This window comes from Pristis pectinata, chromosome 1 (assembly GCF_009764475.1).
Source record: "Pristis pectinata isolate sPriPec2 chromosome 1, sPriPec2.1.pri, whole genome shotgun sequence".
In the NCBI taxonomy this organism is placed as follows: domain Eukaryota; kingdom Metazoa; phylum Chordata; class Chondrichthyes; order Rhinopristiformes; family Pristidae; genus Pristis; species Pristis pectinata.
Window position 1 is genome coordinate 67412138 of NC_067405.1, and position 15439 is coordinate 67427576.

Here is a 15439-nt window from a genome sequence, read left to right on the forward strand (position 1 = left end):
CAGCTCACTGGTTTGTACAGATTATTAAACTATACTAAGAAGGCTGACCTTCTTGGTGTATTGGAAATAGAGTGGTTGGTTTGCTTTAAGTAATGATGGCTTGGTGCATGTCAGTGTTGGATGTGTACTTGTGAAAGGATTGCAGAGGATCCTGAGAGCATTAAGGGATTACTAGGTCCTTGCACTGACAGCTGTGGAGAAAACAGTCTGTGAGAGAGTAAGAACAAACACAGTTTGCTTCATATCCAAGTGCTGTTTAGTGGGGTTCAAGTAACTGCTATCCTATCAATGGTAAGTAAACACCAACTTTCAGTCATAACTCAAGTGCTGTAAGTGAAATGGCAAACAGAGCAAGTGTGAGGAGAGAGAACTTTAATAATTTTATAGCCCGTTTCAAGGACAGTTTGCCTCAATATCATTTTCCCCATATGTTTTCCGATTTGAAAAGAACTCTGTTGGTGTCAGATGAGGGGAGTAGATCAGCAGATCTGAAAGTTGATGGGTAGCACTGTTAACTGACAGTTCTTCTCCTGACCTGTGTTGATTTAACTGACCTCAGTCAGTGGAGCTTTGACACCCATGGAAGTATGCTGGAGGGACGGACAGAAAGTAGTGGACCAGAGAGATGGCTTTCCGTGGAAGACTTAATGAGGCAAACAAATGGGCCTTGACAGAAAATTAATGTACAGAAGAGCAAGTTTGGAAGGACTCAGTGATGTGTTCTTGTCCCTGATTTGCTGTGCTTCAATTTCACTGGCATCTCAAGGTGAGAAAAAGTCTAGGCAGTTCTGTCTGTGATAAATTCCTGTCCAATGCTCATCCAATTAAAATCTTATGGATTTCTGGTATGAAACTGATTTTTCAGATAAATAGTTTCTAACTTTCCATTGGTTATAGAATGGCTTCCCCAGGCAGAATCCTGCCTAGACTAAAGAAAAAGTAGGGGAGGGGAGAGGGAGGAGATAGAGAGAGAGGGAAAATGTTGTGGTGGCAACAGCAAGTATACTTGTATACAGAGCAGATCAGTGTTGTATCAATGTAAGGTACATTAATTTTACTTCATCCTCTATAATTATACCTCCTTTTCTCTGTCTAATGAAGCCTCATCCCATCTAACCCAGCTTTTACCCCATATTTTTTAAACCAAATTCAATTTCTCAACTAGCCCTGATGAGATTTGAACTCTCATACTGGCCCTGTATTATGATATATTACTCCATTTTCTGTATGCACCTGTAATCATCTTTCTCTGTTTGCTAATTTCTTCCTCATTTATCCATTGGCTCCTTGTGACACCACACTGGTGCTGCAGGTAGTGCAGCTGTCTCACAGGGCCAGTGAGGATTTAATTCTAACCTTTTGTGTTGTCTGTGCTGCATGGGTTTTCTCCAGAGGCCCCAGTTTCCTCCCACATCCCAAAATTGTGCCAACTGTCAGGTTAATTGGCACTGTAAATGAAAATTAAAACTCCAAATGCTAGAAATCTATAATAAAAACATAAAATGCTGGAAATACTCAGCAAGTCAGGCAGCATCTGTGGAAAGAGAAACAATGTTTTCAGTCCAGACTCTGATGAAAGGTCTTAGACCTGAAGCATCAACTGTTTCTCTTTCCATAGATGTCTCCTGATCTGTTTTTGTTATGCCTCCTGTAAATAGCTCTAATGTAGGTGGCTGGTGGGAGAATCAGGGGGGTGTCAACTTGCATGTGCAAGAGAATATGTTACAGGTAAATAGGGGGGTGAATGGCATTGAAAGGATTGCTTTGAGAGCCAGCAAGGACTAGATGGCTGAATGGTCTCCTTCTAGGTAATAAGGAAATATGAAATATATTAAAAATCACCTCAGTCCTCAATGGGAACTGTTCATTGACTGAAACCTTGTGAGGTTCAGAGATTAAGTAATGTGAAGCTGTGAGTTTGTCCAGCAGATTAATTACAGAAGGATTAGAGCACATCCAGCATTGAGCAGAGCTTGTAATTGGTTTCTATGGCACTGACTTTGCCCAAAATGGTTGTCAAGTAATGGAAAAGAGTCATCTCAGTGATGGGACTGCAAATTAGCCAATCACCAGGGGCAATCTGGGTTTGAAATGGAACTCATCATATATTCCTGCAGATCAATCCCAACTCACCATTGTTCATATACTGGTTGGTGAGAATGGGTCTTCACTGGGGACCTGTTAAACTGTCACATAAAGGGATTCATTTGTTTCGTACTGGTAGGCTGGGTTATCTGCTTTAATGACTTTGACTGAGGGATAAATATTGGCTAGGGCAACAGAAAACCCCTTTGAAGTAATATGTAGTCTTTTACATCTATCTGAGAAGGCAGGCAGGCTGGCAGTGTAACAGTTCATCCAAAACAGATGGCATCTCCAACAGTGCAACTCAAACTCAGTACTTGGGCAAGGACGCACCAGCCTAAATGTGAGAGGTTAAGCCTTTGGAGCCAGATGTGAACCTTCCAATTCAGAGACATAAGTGTTAACCATTATGGCAGAGCTGACCCTATCAAAGGAATACAAACCATGTTTATGCAACCTCTCCTCACAATCTAACCCAGAAGAACATTCCCCATATCTGTGCCACATCTCTTCAAAGGCAAACATGTAGTTCCTGACGTGGAGCACTCACAAGTGATTTTGCTCCAGAAGGGCTCGTGGCCAAAGCCTCATACAAAGTAGCATTACTCTCCTCCTTTTGGAATCCAGCCCCCATTCCATTAACATCTTTGGGATGTGAGAGGAAACTGGGGCAACCAGCGGAAACCCAGATGGCCACAGGGAGAATGTGTAAACTCCACACAGACAGCATGCAAGGTTAGGATTGAACCTGGGTCTCTGGAGCTGCGAGGCACTCTAGAGGATCTCTGCACTGGAATTTCTTCCATAAATCTCTGCATGATCTCACTCAGTGCTGTCCAGAGCACTGGAAGTTGACATTGCCCTCCAAGGCCTTTCACGAGTCAAACTCCTCAACCAAATAGAGAAGTGCATCCTGAACCAAACGCAAGTATGCATCCAGGCACATATTGGTGACCCTACGTTACAGGGGGGTTGTGTTCCTAGAAAATGGTCCGTATTGAGATTTTCCCAACATGCATCGTCTGTATGTACAAGTTGAAAAAAATAAATTTTGTTTTTACTTATTTCCTTTTCACATAAATTCTGTAAGAGCGAATCTTATTCCGTATTTTAAACATTTGGGTAGTGATTTGTGAATCCTGTAAGGATGAATTTCCATTACCCAAACGACTGTAACATGGGGGTTGCCTGTACACTTATTGCAGGTTACTACAATCAAGAACGATGCTGCAATTGCACTGAGTTGATTGATTCTAGATCAGCAGATGGAATGGAAATGGGGTTCCCAGTTTGAGAAGGGGAAACCTTTTGTTGTTCACACCTCTTGCGAGCTGCTTTGCCTGGGAGTGCTTTCCACTATTCCACTTCTTTACTGCTAACAGTTTCTGATCACTCTCCCTTGTCACATTGTGATTGACAGGTGAAACTTTAAATAGCGCTTAAAATGAAGATTAAGTGTAGAGGTAATAAAGAGAAATAATCTGCATCAGGGAAGGAGCTGGTGATACTTTAAGAATCAATTATTGTGGCTTCCCATAGAAAGAGTAGACCTCAAAATAATATGTCTGTCACTTTAGATATATGTGGACACTGCAAAACTCAAATACTGCCTTTCTGCTCCACTACTCTTTCATATACACTGTGAAACTCCAGTCCTTCTCATTTACACGCTGAGAAGGTCCATCCTCTCTCCCGCATGTACTGGGAAACACAAGCCCCTCTCATATACACACAGACATAAACCGGCCCTTCTCATGTACAAACAGAGACAGCCCAGTCTCTCCCACATACACTACCAGAAAGCTCCAGCCATTTTCACTTACACAAGGAAGTCTTGTTCTTCTCACTTACACACTGAGAAACTCTAGCCCCTCTCATGTACACACTGGTAAATTACAGTCCTACTCAGATACATACTGAGAAACCCCAGTCCCTCTCAGGTACGTACTGAGAAACCCCAATCTCTCTCATATACACACCATAAATTTCCAGTCCCTCTCAGGTACATGTGAAGAAACTGCAATATGTTTCATGTATGCACTAGAAAGCTCTATTCCCTCTCAGATACACACTCAGATAGTGCAGACCATCTTGGCTACACACTGAAAAACTCCAGCCACTTTAGGTACATACTGGGGCAGTCATTATATTCTCATATACACACTGAGGCAGTCCATCGCCTCTCAAATCTACGCCGAGGCATTCTGGTCCCTCTAACGGACAAGCAAAGAAATATTGGTTTCTCTCAAATGCAAACTGAGAAAAGTTCAATCACTCTTGCACGCACAGTCAAACATTCCAGTCCCTTTCACGTACACTGAAAAGCTCTAACCCCCCTACCCATGCCTTGTGATCAACCCTAGCCTCAATTTTTAATGTCTATAATATCACTAGAAAATTCCTGAATATGGCAATAATCTGGGATAGCCAGAACATTTTTTTGTTGTGTGATATCAATTACTCTCTTGCAAGAGTTATAATGGGAACCAATGCATAGATAAAGTCAGAACGTGCTGGAAACACTCAGTGGGTCAGGCAACATCTGTGGAAAGAGAAACAATCAACATTTCAGGACTGAGATCCTTCATCAGATCTTCAGTGTACCGAACCTGAAATGTTAACAGTTTCTCTTTTCACAGATGCTGCCTGACCTGCTGAGTGTTTCTAGCATTTCCTTTTTTTATTTCAGATTTCCAGCAGTTTTTTGGATTGTCTTTATAACAATGGAATCAGAGTTCTCCAGTAGGGATGTCACAAAGCATAAGGGAAAATCCAATAAAATGGAGAAGGACGGTAGTTAGAGCAATACAGAAGGAGCCAATTAATCCTTGCCTTACTGAACCTCAACCTGTTCTTGTTCAGATTTTTCTCCACTCCTGGAAGCAGCAGTTAAGGAACCAACCTCATCCCTGGGCAACAAGAACAGATGGATGTCTTGCATGGATTGCTTAATACAAGGTGGCTGCAGTCTTTAGTGAAGGTAATAGCACATTTAAAGACTGTGGCATGAAAACCTCTTTAAGGCTGCACCAATAACTGTGCCTGAGCCTTGCCTTAGCCCAACCTCCGTTGAGCACCCATACTGAACAGTTAATGATGCAACTCCTATTCAATCCAATAATTCATTCAGAGGATGCAATTAATCATGTGACTCTGAAATTAGTCAAAATTACCCCAGATTTTGGACATTAGAAATTTCAGTTACTGAGAAAAAATAATGGCAACTGAAGGAGTAATTCTCAAAGTATTTCTGGAAATAATTGGGTGTCTGAAATTGCGAGTGGTCAATACCAATAATGTTCCCAAAGTTAAATTGTTAGACAATGAGTCTTTGTTACACAATGTGATAGGTTTAATGTTGAAAGGGTACAACTGCTGTCAGTTCTGAAGTACTTTCAGTGAATTCATGTCCAGATATCAAACTTAATGTACATCACTTACATTTATATCAGCTATGTTCCTGGCTCTGGAATGGTTAAGACAGGTATACTTACAAATAAAAATGGAAAACACTCAGCAGATTGGGCAGCACCTCTGGAAAGAGAAACAGAGTTAATGTTTCAGTCAGCCACCCTCTGTCAGAACTGTAGAGTTACAGCCTCTTTTAGAACTGAAGTCATCAATCACAGTTCAGTGGTATCAGTTTTACCATTGAGTCGGAAGTCTTTGGGTAACCTGAGATACTGTTAATATAAATTATTATTTTCTGCTCTATTTCACTCTTCTGAGTTTGAATGTCCTAATACTTGAGGACAGGATCAAATGTATCTGATATGACTGCTGAAAAAAGATAAACAATAGAGATATTGGGGAACAGTTGATATCTAACCTATCATTCTCTCTGTGGAAACAATAGACTTGATGGGTCTTCAAGTTCATTATGAAATAAGAAGATGTTCACTTGACATTTACTGGCTTGCATTTTCAGGTCTATGAGTCCTTACATCAGTACCTGTGGAGAAGACCATTGCCGGTCATGCCGCAGGCATCTGTACTTTGTCAAGAGGTGAGGAAAGAATTTTTGAGGCTTAGAAAGGGCTTTATTCTATCTCTCACATGCTGAAGGTCATGATGCCACAATAAAGTTACTGCCAATTATCCCATTACAGGCAAGAATTGCCAATTATATGATCTATCTCAACTTCCTTGTGACATTCCTGCCATCACAGAAGCCAATTTTCAGCCAGTTTGAATTGTTCCATGTGATATCAACAAGTGCACCAAATGGTACAGGACCCAACAACATCTGACTTCTGCTGGTGAACTAGCAGTTCTGGCCAAACCGCCAGTGAACCTGTTCTAGTACATCTACCACTCCAGCATATATTGGGCAATTGCCCAGATATTTCCTGTGCGGGACTGCTATCTCCCCTGTCCACCTACATTTACAACGAGCCAGTAATTGAATTACCATCAGTCATGCAGAAGTTCTGATCAAAGAATTTTAATGAATGAAAAAAAAACAATTTTTTTATTCTGCAGTGAAATACCATTACTTAAGGTTGAGAGATTACGGTAACATAAAGTAAAAACTGGCACTAGGATACCCTTGCCATTCATTCTACCTCTCTGTGCCACAAACTGAAGCCAAGTGATTGACCAGGTCACCTTTCCTTGCCTTCATTCCTGAGAGGACTTCCTCCTAAGCTCAAACTACACTGGCCATAAACAATTGTGATATAAGACCAAGTTTTGCCCTGCCCCTCTCCTTCTGGCTGAGCAAACAATGCCCCACCCTCTTCCCCACTCCTGCCCAATATCCGTGTCGGCTGTTTGAAACAATTTTCAATGTTACATAGTCATAATTTTGATATTACATTTCAAGTGGTCAAAAACAGGTTTCATAGTTGCTTTAGTTCAATAAAAGTCCAGATGGTAAATAAAAGCTTTTAAAACTTCCCAGCACCAACTTCATGCACATAACTTCAATATAGCAGCATTGTTTCTTTGCATAACTGAAATGTTCTTTCTGACAGCTTTTTTTTCAACAGTTGCTAACTCAGTAGTTTTTGAGCTCTTGGTCTGTTTTATCTCAGCAGTATGGGCAGTCAAAAATCACCTGCCTTTCCTTCACAGTCACTGGATCAAAACCCTGAAGCTCCACACCAAACAACACTGTGAGAATATCTTAACCACGTGGACTGCAGAGGTTCAAAAAATGGTTAACTACCTCTTTCTCAAAGGAGATTAGGGATGGACTATAAATGTTGGTCTTGCCCAGACATTCAATGAGCAAACATTCAGTACAATACAATCTGGGCCTCACTGGGAAACTGCAGCTCCCTCAGATTGATTCCCTCTCTAACAAACGTCAGGGGTCATGCAGTGTGAAAGACTAACATTGTAGTTAGTGAATTATCTTGATGGGATAGTAAACCAGGTGCTGTTCCTGCTGTGGGAATATTTGATTGGACATGTAGAGTCTGTACTCTACATGTAGTACTCTGTAGTTAGCTATGCTGTATCTGCCCTGGAGATGTTTTATAATTCCCTCTAGGTCCTACCTATCATAAGGGGCATTTAACAGTGGCCAATTAACTTATCAACTGCTCTCTTTGGGATGTGGGAGGAATCCAGAGCACCCAGGGAAAACCCATGTGGTCACAGGGAGAACATGTAAATTCCACATGGGTTCCACCTGAGGTCAAGACTGAACCTGGGTTGCTGGAGCTGTGAGGCAGCAGCTCTGCCTGCAGTGCCACTGTGCTGCCATTGTGGATGTGTGCATCTGTGGGTGTGAAGTACTGTGAGTGTGATAGGATGTGATCGCAGTTGTGTATGTATGTGTTCGCATGGATATATATGCAACTAAATAAATAAATGCCAACATTTGGTTTTGCATGGAACTATATGAATGTGTGGTATGTGGGGGTCTGTGTCTACTGGAGCTGTGTTTGAATGTGGATGGACTAGAATAGCTCTTTTGTTGGGATCTCTGTCTGTATTTGGACTTAGTGCATATAGATCTGTCTCTGTGGAAGTCTGATTGTATGGGACAATAAACAAACTGCTGGAGGAGCTCAGTAGGTCAAACAGCATTTGTGGAGACAACGGGATAAGGGATGGTCGACCTTTCGGCCTAAGAGCCTGCATCTGGTCCTGACCCACTTGACCTGCTGAATTCCTCCAGTCATTTGTTTTTTGCTCCAGATTCCAGCAAATGGAGTCTCTTGTGTCTCTGCGTATATGGGCCTGTGTGTGTGTGTGTGTGCGTGCGTGCGTGCGTGCGTGCACATGCGCGCGCGATCTATTTGTTGAGTCTTTACATGTGCAGGGAAGATGGGTGGGATGTGGGTCTACTTGGGTATCTGCATGTTTCAGTGTGGTTTGCTTCCTTACAGGTGACAGAGATACTTAGAGAAGCTTCTCGGTCCATTGACCTCAGAGAACTACGTTGGCTCCTGAGAAAACCTGATTTCCAGGTAGGTATGGGCGGTTCTGAGTTACTGTTACTGTGTTATATATAGCTCAAATCAGCTTGGATTAACTATAATACTTACCATCTCTTCCAAGTCTATAAGTGTTTTAATTCTTTTACATCTGCTCAAACACATGCATGAATGCAAACTGATGTTTACATGCACCATGTTATTACTGTAAGCTCATTCACTCAGTAAGCTTACATTCACAGGACACACAATCATCTGCTCACTGTGAAACTCATAGAATTTACAGAATTGTTACTGAACAAAGAAGGCCTTTCAGCCCATTAAGCCTGCACTGGCTCTCTGCAACAGCCATCCAGTCATTCCATTCCCACACCCTCTCCACGTAGCCCTGAAATGTTTTCTCAAGTATTTGTACAATTCCCATTTGAAAGTGATGATTCAATCTGTTTCTGTCACCTGTCTCAGCCCATGAATTCCAGATCATGACTGCTGTGAAGAAAAGTTCTTATTCACATCAGTCCTAGATCTTTTGCTAATTATTCAGCTCATATCAGTGTCCTCTGGTTTTTGATCCTTTTGCCATTGGAAGGAGATTTTCTTTAGTCAATTATCAATACCCTTATTTATCAAATCACCTCTCAATGTTCTTTTGACCTAAGGCAAACAGCCCAATTTCTCCACCCCAGTCACTTTATTGAAGCCATTCATTACCAGCATCATCTACATCCTCTCTTGGGGTTTCAATGACCAAGTTGGATGCAATTATCTAAATGTGGCCAGACTAGTGTTTCAAAAAGGTTCAACAAAATCTCTTTGTTTTTATATTCTAGGCTTCAGTTTATAAAGCCTGGGATCCCACATCCTTTTTAAATCACTTTCTCAACCTCCCTACCATCAACAAAGATTTATAAACTTACAAATACTTGCACCCCCTTTGGAATTCAACCCAGTTCTTTTTTCATTCTTAAAACAAAAATGAGTCACTTAACACTTTCTTGTGCTAAGTTTCATCTGCCAATGTGTCCAACCTATTTTTAGGCTCCTACAAGACACTATTCAATCCACTATTCTGCCTTGATTGTTTATTCTCCACACAAGTCACATTGTAGGAAGGATGTGATTGCGCTGGAGAGAGTACAGAGGAAATTCACCAAGATGTTGCCTGGATTAGAGGACTTTAGTTATGGGGAGAGATTGGATAGGCTGGGCTTGTTTTCTCTGGAGCGAAGGAGTCCCGATGGAAGCGTATAAGATTATGAAAGGCACAGGTGGTAGATAGTCAAACTCTTTTTCCCGTGGTAGGGGTATTAAAAACAAGGTTTAAGATGAGAGGAAAGAGTTTTAAAGGGGATCTGAGGGGTAATTTTTTTTACAGAGAGAGTGGTTTATGTCTGGAACGCACTGCCGGTGGACCTGGTGGAATCAGGTCCAATTACTATGCTTAGGACAGTTACTTAAATAGGCTAGGCAGAGAAAGAACATGGTCCTAATGCAGGCAAATATGATTAGTGTAGTTGGGCAAAAAGGTTGTATGGACGTGTTGGCCTGAAGGGTCCGTTTCTGTGCTAAACGACTCTGACTCCAAGTCATATCCTAATACCATATGTGTGTGTTGATTCTATATCCCTTTTCTCTCTTTGTTTAAATCACATACCGAACTGATGATAAAATATTGAAATTGTCTTTGGTTAAAACACTACTGTGGCAGTTCATTCTCAGCTCATTCACCCTCCTGCTTTAAGAGTGAAATCCCTTAAATGTATTAAATTCATAGAGTCAGGCAGCACAGAAACAGCACCTTGGTCCATCATGGCCACGCTAAACATCAAGTACCTATCTACACTAATCCCATTTAAGAGCACTTGGTCCATAGCCTGCTCTGCCTTGGTGATTCAAATGCTCATCCAGATGCTTCTTAAATGTTGTCGGTGTCTCTGCCTCCATCACTGCCTGAGGCAGTGTGTTCCAGATTGCAACCGCACTCTGGGTGAAAGAAATCTTCCTCAAAACCCCTTTAAACCTCTTACTCCTTACCTTAAACCCTCTGTCCTTAGATACCTTTGCCTTGGGAAAAAGTTCCTTATTATCTACCCTATCTATGAATTATTTCTGTATAGTTCTATCAGGTACTCCTTCAGCCTCCTCTATTTCAACGAAAACAAACCCAGCCTATCCACTCTCTCCCATTATTGAAATATTCCATCCCAGACGCCATCTTAGTGAATCTTGTTTGCACCCTCTCCAGTATAATCACCTCTTTCCTATAGTGTGGCAATCAGAACTACGCATGAAATTCCATCAATGACCTAACCACTATCTTATAAAGTTATACCCAGACCCCCTGCACTTATATTCTATGCCCCAGCTAATAAAGGCAAGCATCCTGTATGCCTTCTTCACCACTCTGTGCTGCCACTTTCAGGGATCTTTGGACTTGATCACCAAAGTCCCTTTGTTCCTCAGTACTACCTAGGGCCCTACCATTCAAGTTGTATGTCCTACCCTTATTAGACCTCCCAAAATGTACAACCTCATTTATCAGGATTAACTTCCATCTGCTGTTGCCCTGCCTAAGTCATTCTGAAGCCTGTGACCACCCTCCTCATTATCAACAACATCATCAATTTTTGTCTCATCTTATATTTGTGTCCCTACATTTGTTAGCCTTCAAGAAACACTGCCTCTACCTATCATTCCTATCCCGCCATCTATGTCCTTCATCTAAAAATCCCTTCAGAACTTTAAGTACCCCTAAGATTCACCCTAAAATTATCGATGCCTAATGAAACAATCACAAATTTTCATGTCCTTCATGACACCTGCCAGCAACCTTGCAAGTGTGAACGGTGGCCTCTCTATTGCCTCAGCATCTTGCAGTGTGCAACTCAAAGCTGCACATAAACCTCCAACTGTGAATGCATCATAGCTTTCATATCCTCTACTTCCCATCATTAAGCTCACAGTTCCATTAGTTTTTTTTATTGCCTCATCCACTTGGGATACTTTATTATAATGTGTAGTGAACCTGCACTCCCAAATCTGATTTACTCAATATTTCCTGTATTCATTGTAGAATTACTGCTTTTACTTTTACTAAAAGCTATTACTTACTAGATGTTGAATTACATTTGCCATTTTCGTCCATTCCCTACTGATACCTTATTATCCCTCTGATTCTTGGGTTTATTTATTCTGGATCCTGTTTTAGTATCCACTATGGGTTTGGAAATTGGTGTCAGACTTCCGGAATGTCTTAAAAGCCCATCTAGTTCATGAAAGTCCTTCAGCAAAAGAAACCCTACTACCCTTTCTCAGAATAGTCAATATGTGATTTAAGTGCCACCAATGATGTTCAACTGAGCTTTGAAATGGCCTAGCAATCCACGAAGTTGTATGAAACCAGTTCTTCAAAGAGAAAGCTGCCCACCATTTCTCAGGGAAACTGGGGGTGGGCACTACATCCTGAGACTGAATCCACACAGATTTGAACCCACACAGATTTAAACCCACAGAGATTTAAAGGTGCATTTTCACTCACACATGCACACTCTATTTCTGATTCCCAGCTGAATTTCATGAGCAGGGATTGAGCAGTGAACCAGCAGAAATGCCAAAAGGGCTCCTGATTCCAGCCCAAATTAACACACGTCTTTAACCATATGGGTATCTGTCAGTTGAATCTCAGTAATTGCACAGCTGAGCTCTAACCCTAACCCTTATAAAGGATCATGTAAAAAAAAGAAGATTGTTCTTTTCCTTTTACAAGAACTTGAACACTACAATAACACACACAAGGAAGGGCATGTGTACACACAGGTAAGGTGTGTGTTTTGATGCACAAACATGCATATATAGATGCAAGGTACATATTGATATAGACAAAGCCTGGGTACCTACACATGTATACAGGCCTAAATGTACACATGAGGAACATACAAGAATGATCTAATTACACATGATGTCTGACTATACATATCAAAATATATGTGTGTTAGAGCCTGTATATGTGCACAGAAGGATGCACATTTAGTGCAAGAGGACATGTACATACACACACAAGGTCCAGTGTACGGATAAGCAGCTATCCTGCAACAAAATTACTTTCTGAGGAACTTAAATGAATTCAACACATTAACATTTCCTGCAAAGTGTAACAGCTGAAAGTTTGATTGAATGACAGGCCCTGCTCTCTGCTCATGATGCTGTGGCTCAGAAAGACTTTGAACCTCTGCTCCCTCCGCTGCCAGATAACATCCCTGAAGATGAGGAAGCCTTGCGGATAGTGTGCCTGGTGAAAAACAACCACCCTTTGGTAAGGACAGGTGATGAAAGTCTGCTGTCAAGCTGTAATTCACTATATTAAAAATTGCTCAAATTGAGAACATCTCTCAGCCTATTCTTCTCTCTCACTCCCAGCCTTCCTACCTCTCCACAATGAATTCCACTTGCCATTTTTCTGCCCACCAGTGCTTTGACATAAACTCCCAAAGCCCAAAACTTTCTTCCTCACTGTCAACCACATGGCCAATTTTTGTATCATCCTCAATCTGCTTCATCATACCCCTTCATTTAAGACAAAATAATTGATATATACTATGAAAAGCACGGGACCTGGCACTGAGTCCTGAGGAACCCCGCTGCAAACAGCCTTCCTGTCATTAAAATATCACTGATATTTGTGGATGGGTTTCACTTGTGGATTGGTTACATGACTGGATTGGTTACAAATGTGGTTTGATACCCCAAGTGAGTTGGTTACTTGTACAGGTTAGTTACATATATGGCTGCCTCCCTTGCCTGTACCTGCTAATTCCCTGTTATATCTGAGAATTGGACAGCAGGTGAAGACCAACTGACAACAGAAGTGATTATGCAGCGACTGACATTGACACTCTCAATAACTGTGTTTCCAGGCTGCATTTAGTGGAGCTGCCTTCCCATACTGTGTACACATTCGAGGACAATGCAGGTTTATATGGCTACCATGAAACTGGGAAGGATCTGCAAACAGGATCCATATATTTAACAATACCTTGTTTCTCTGTACATAGGGTGCTACAATCAAACGTCATGAGGTGACTGGCTCCATAGTGATAGCTCGAGTGATCCGTGGTGGTCTTGCTGACCGTAGCGGTGAGTATGGCCTAAGAGAAAATAAGCACAGATTTCAACCTCACACAGCCCACATTTACCTCTCTTCCAAGGTACACAAGCAAGACTGTCTAGCAGACCCATGGTTTCTACCTATTCTTGCCCCACCAGACTTGTTCCTTCCTACCTTGACTCCATCCTTTCTTCTTTTGTTTAGTTCCTTCCCCCTTTCATCTGTGAATACTCTGATGCTCTCCGCCACTTTCCTGGTCCCTACTAGCCTGTCTTCATTAAGGATGCTCAATCCCTCTCCATCTCCATCCCAAATCTCTATGGTCTGAAGGGCCTCTGCTTCTTTCTGGAACAGAGGCCCAAACATTCTCCTCCACCACCACTCTCATTTATCTGGCTCAGCTCATTCCCACATTGAACAACTTCTTCAACTCCACTCACTTTCTCCAGATCAAAGATAAGCACACACTTATGCCCAAAGTAAGCATACCTCTTTGTGGGATTGTCCAAAAAACTGCAGATGCTGGAAATCTGAAATGAAAGTAGAAAATGCTGGAAACACTCATCAGGTCAGGCAGCATTTCTGGAGAGACAAACAGAGTTAATGTTTCAGGCTTAAGACCTTTTGTTAGAACTAGACAAGTGAGGAAAAATGTGTTCCAGTGAGGATCAGTCACTGACTTTTGCATGGACTGTAGATGGCTGAAGTTACTGATGTTCTCCTATAGCTGCCTGGGAAAAGTAGGAAACAAAAGATAAACAGGAGGTGGGGCATGATGTTTTCTTTAGGCTCATGTACAATGCTAATAAACAATACCACATTACTGGATACCTCCTCTCTGTATTTCAGGGTTGTTGTTCGCTGGGGATAAACTAGTCGAGGTAAACGGAATATCAGTTGCGGGGCTTGATCCTGAACACATCATCAAGCTCCTGGTAAGGACCTTCTTGCAGTGTAATGGCAGCTCTCCCTTTGTAATCACTGCCATCCTTCCTGCCTCCAGTATTTAACCTTCTGCAAACAGTGCTCCCGCTAGCTGATCTCTGTAGCTACTAGCTTCCTTCCAGTACTTTACCTGACCACTGCATATAGAGTCATACATAGAGTCATACAGCATGGAAACAGGCCCTTCAGCCCAACTGGTCCATGCCAACCAAGATGCCCATCCAAGCTAGTCCCATTTGCCTGGGTTTGGCCCATATCCTTCCAAGCCTTTCCTAACCATGTACCTGTCCAATTGTCTTTTAAAAGTTGTTATTGTACCTGCCTCAACCACTTCCTCTGGCAGCTCATTACATATAGATACCACCACCCTCTGTGTAAAAAAATGTTGCCCGTCAAGTTCCTATTAAATCTTTCCCCTCTCACCGTAAACCTATGCCCTCTAGTTCTTGATTCCCCAACTCTGGGAAAAAGACCGAGTGCATTCACATGACAGTGGTCCTTGAATCCTGTCTGGATTTGCAAAAGATCCATGCACATTCTAGCATTGGGCACTGCATGATCATCAGGACTCATCCTGAGGCCAGTTGCCACAGTAAAGCTCCAATAATCTGCCCTGCTCAGTACTCTAGTGCTGCTGGATTAGTGGATTTTCTAGATTATTGGATGTTATTTCAATTAATACTTAAGAACTCTTAATTTTTTTAGATGTTACACATTCTGATAATAAATTGTCCAATGCAGGTTAGGTTAAAAGGGAGAGTGGGAACTGGGGCCCCAGTGGGTGGAATGGGAGCACGGGAACCAGGGCCTGGGTGAGGGAAAGGGAGTGCAGTAAACCTTGTTTGGTGAGCCAGGTGCTGAACCATTGGGATTTCTGAATAGTTGGATAGCGGATTATCGGAGTTTTACTCTATTG

General features: G+C 41.9%; 1 protein-coding gene across 3 annotated transcripts in view; it reads left to right on the top strand.

Moving 5' to 3' along the window:
* mpp4b (MAGUK p55 scaffold protein 4b) overlaps positions 1 to 15439 on the top strand; it is a 48143-nt gene that overhangs the window by 4726 nt on the left and 27978 nt on the right. For 2 of the 3 annotated variants that reach the window (XM_052027371.1, XM_052027361.1), the window contains exons 3-8: positions 4948 to 5065; positions 6014 to 6091; positions 8427 to 8507; positions 12655 to 12786; positions 13526 to 13607; positions 14428 to 14513. In XM_052027371.1, coding sequence (XP_051883331.1) covers positions 5012 to 5065; positions 6014 to 6091; positions 8427 to 8507; positions 12655 to 12786; positions 13526 to 13607; positions 14428 to 14513 — 513 coding nt within the window. In that variant the 5' untranslated portion in view covers positions 4948 to 5011. The remainder of the gene's footprint in view (positions 1 to 4947; positions 5066 to 6013; positions 6092 to 8426; positions 8508 to 12654; positions 12787 to 13525; positions 13608 to 14427; positions 14514 to 15439) is intronic. The other variant, XM_052027379.1, reaches the window with a different exon arrangement.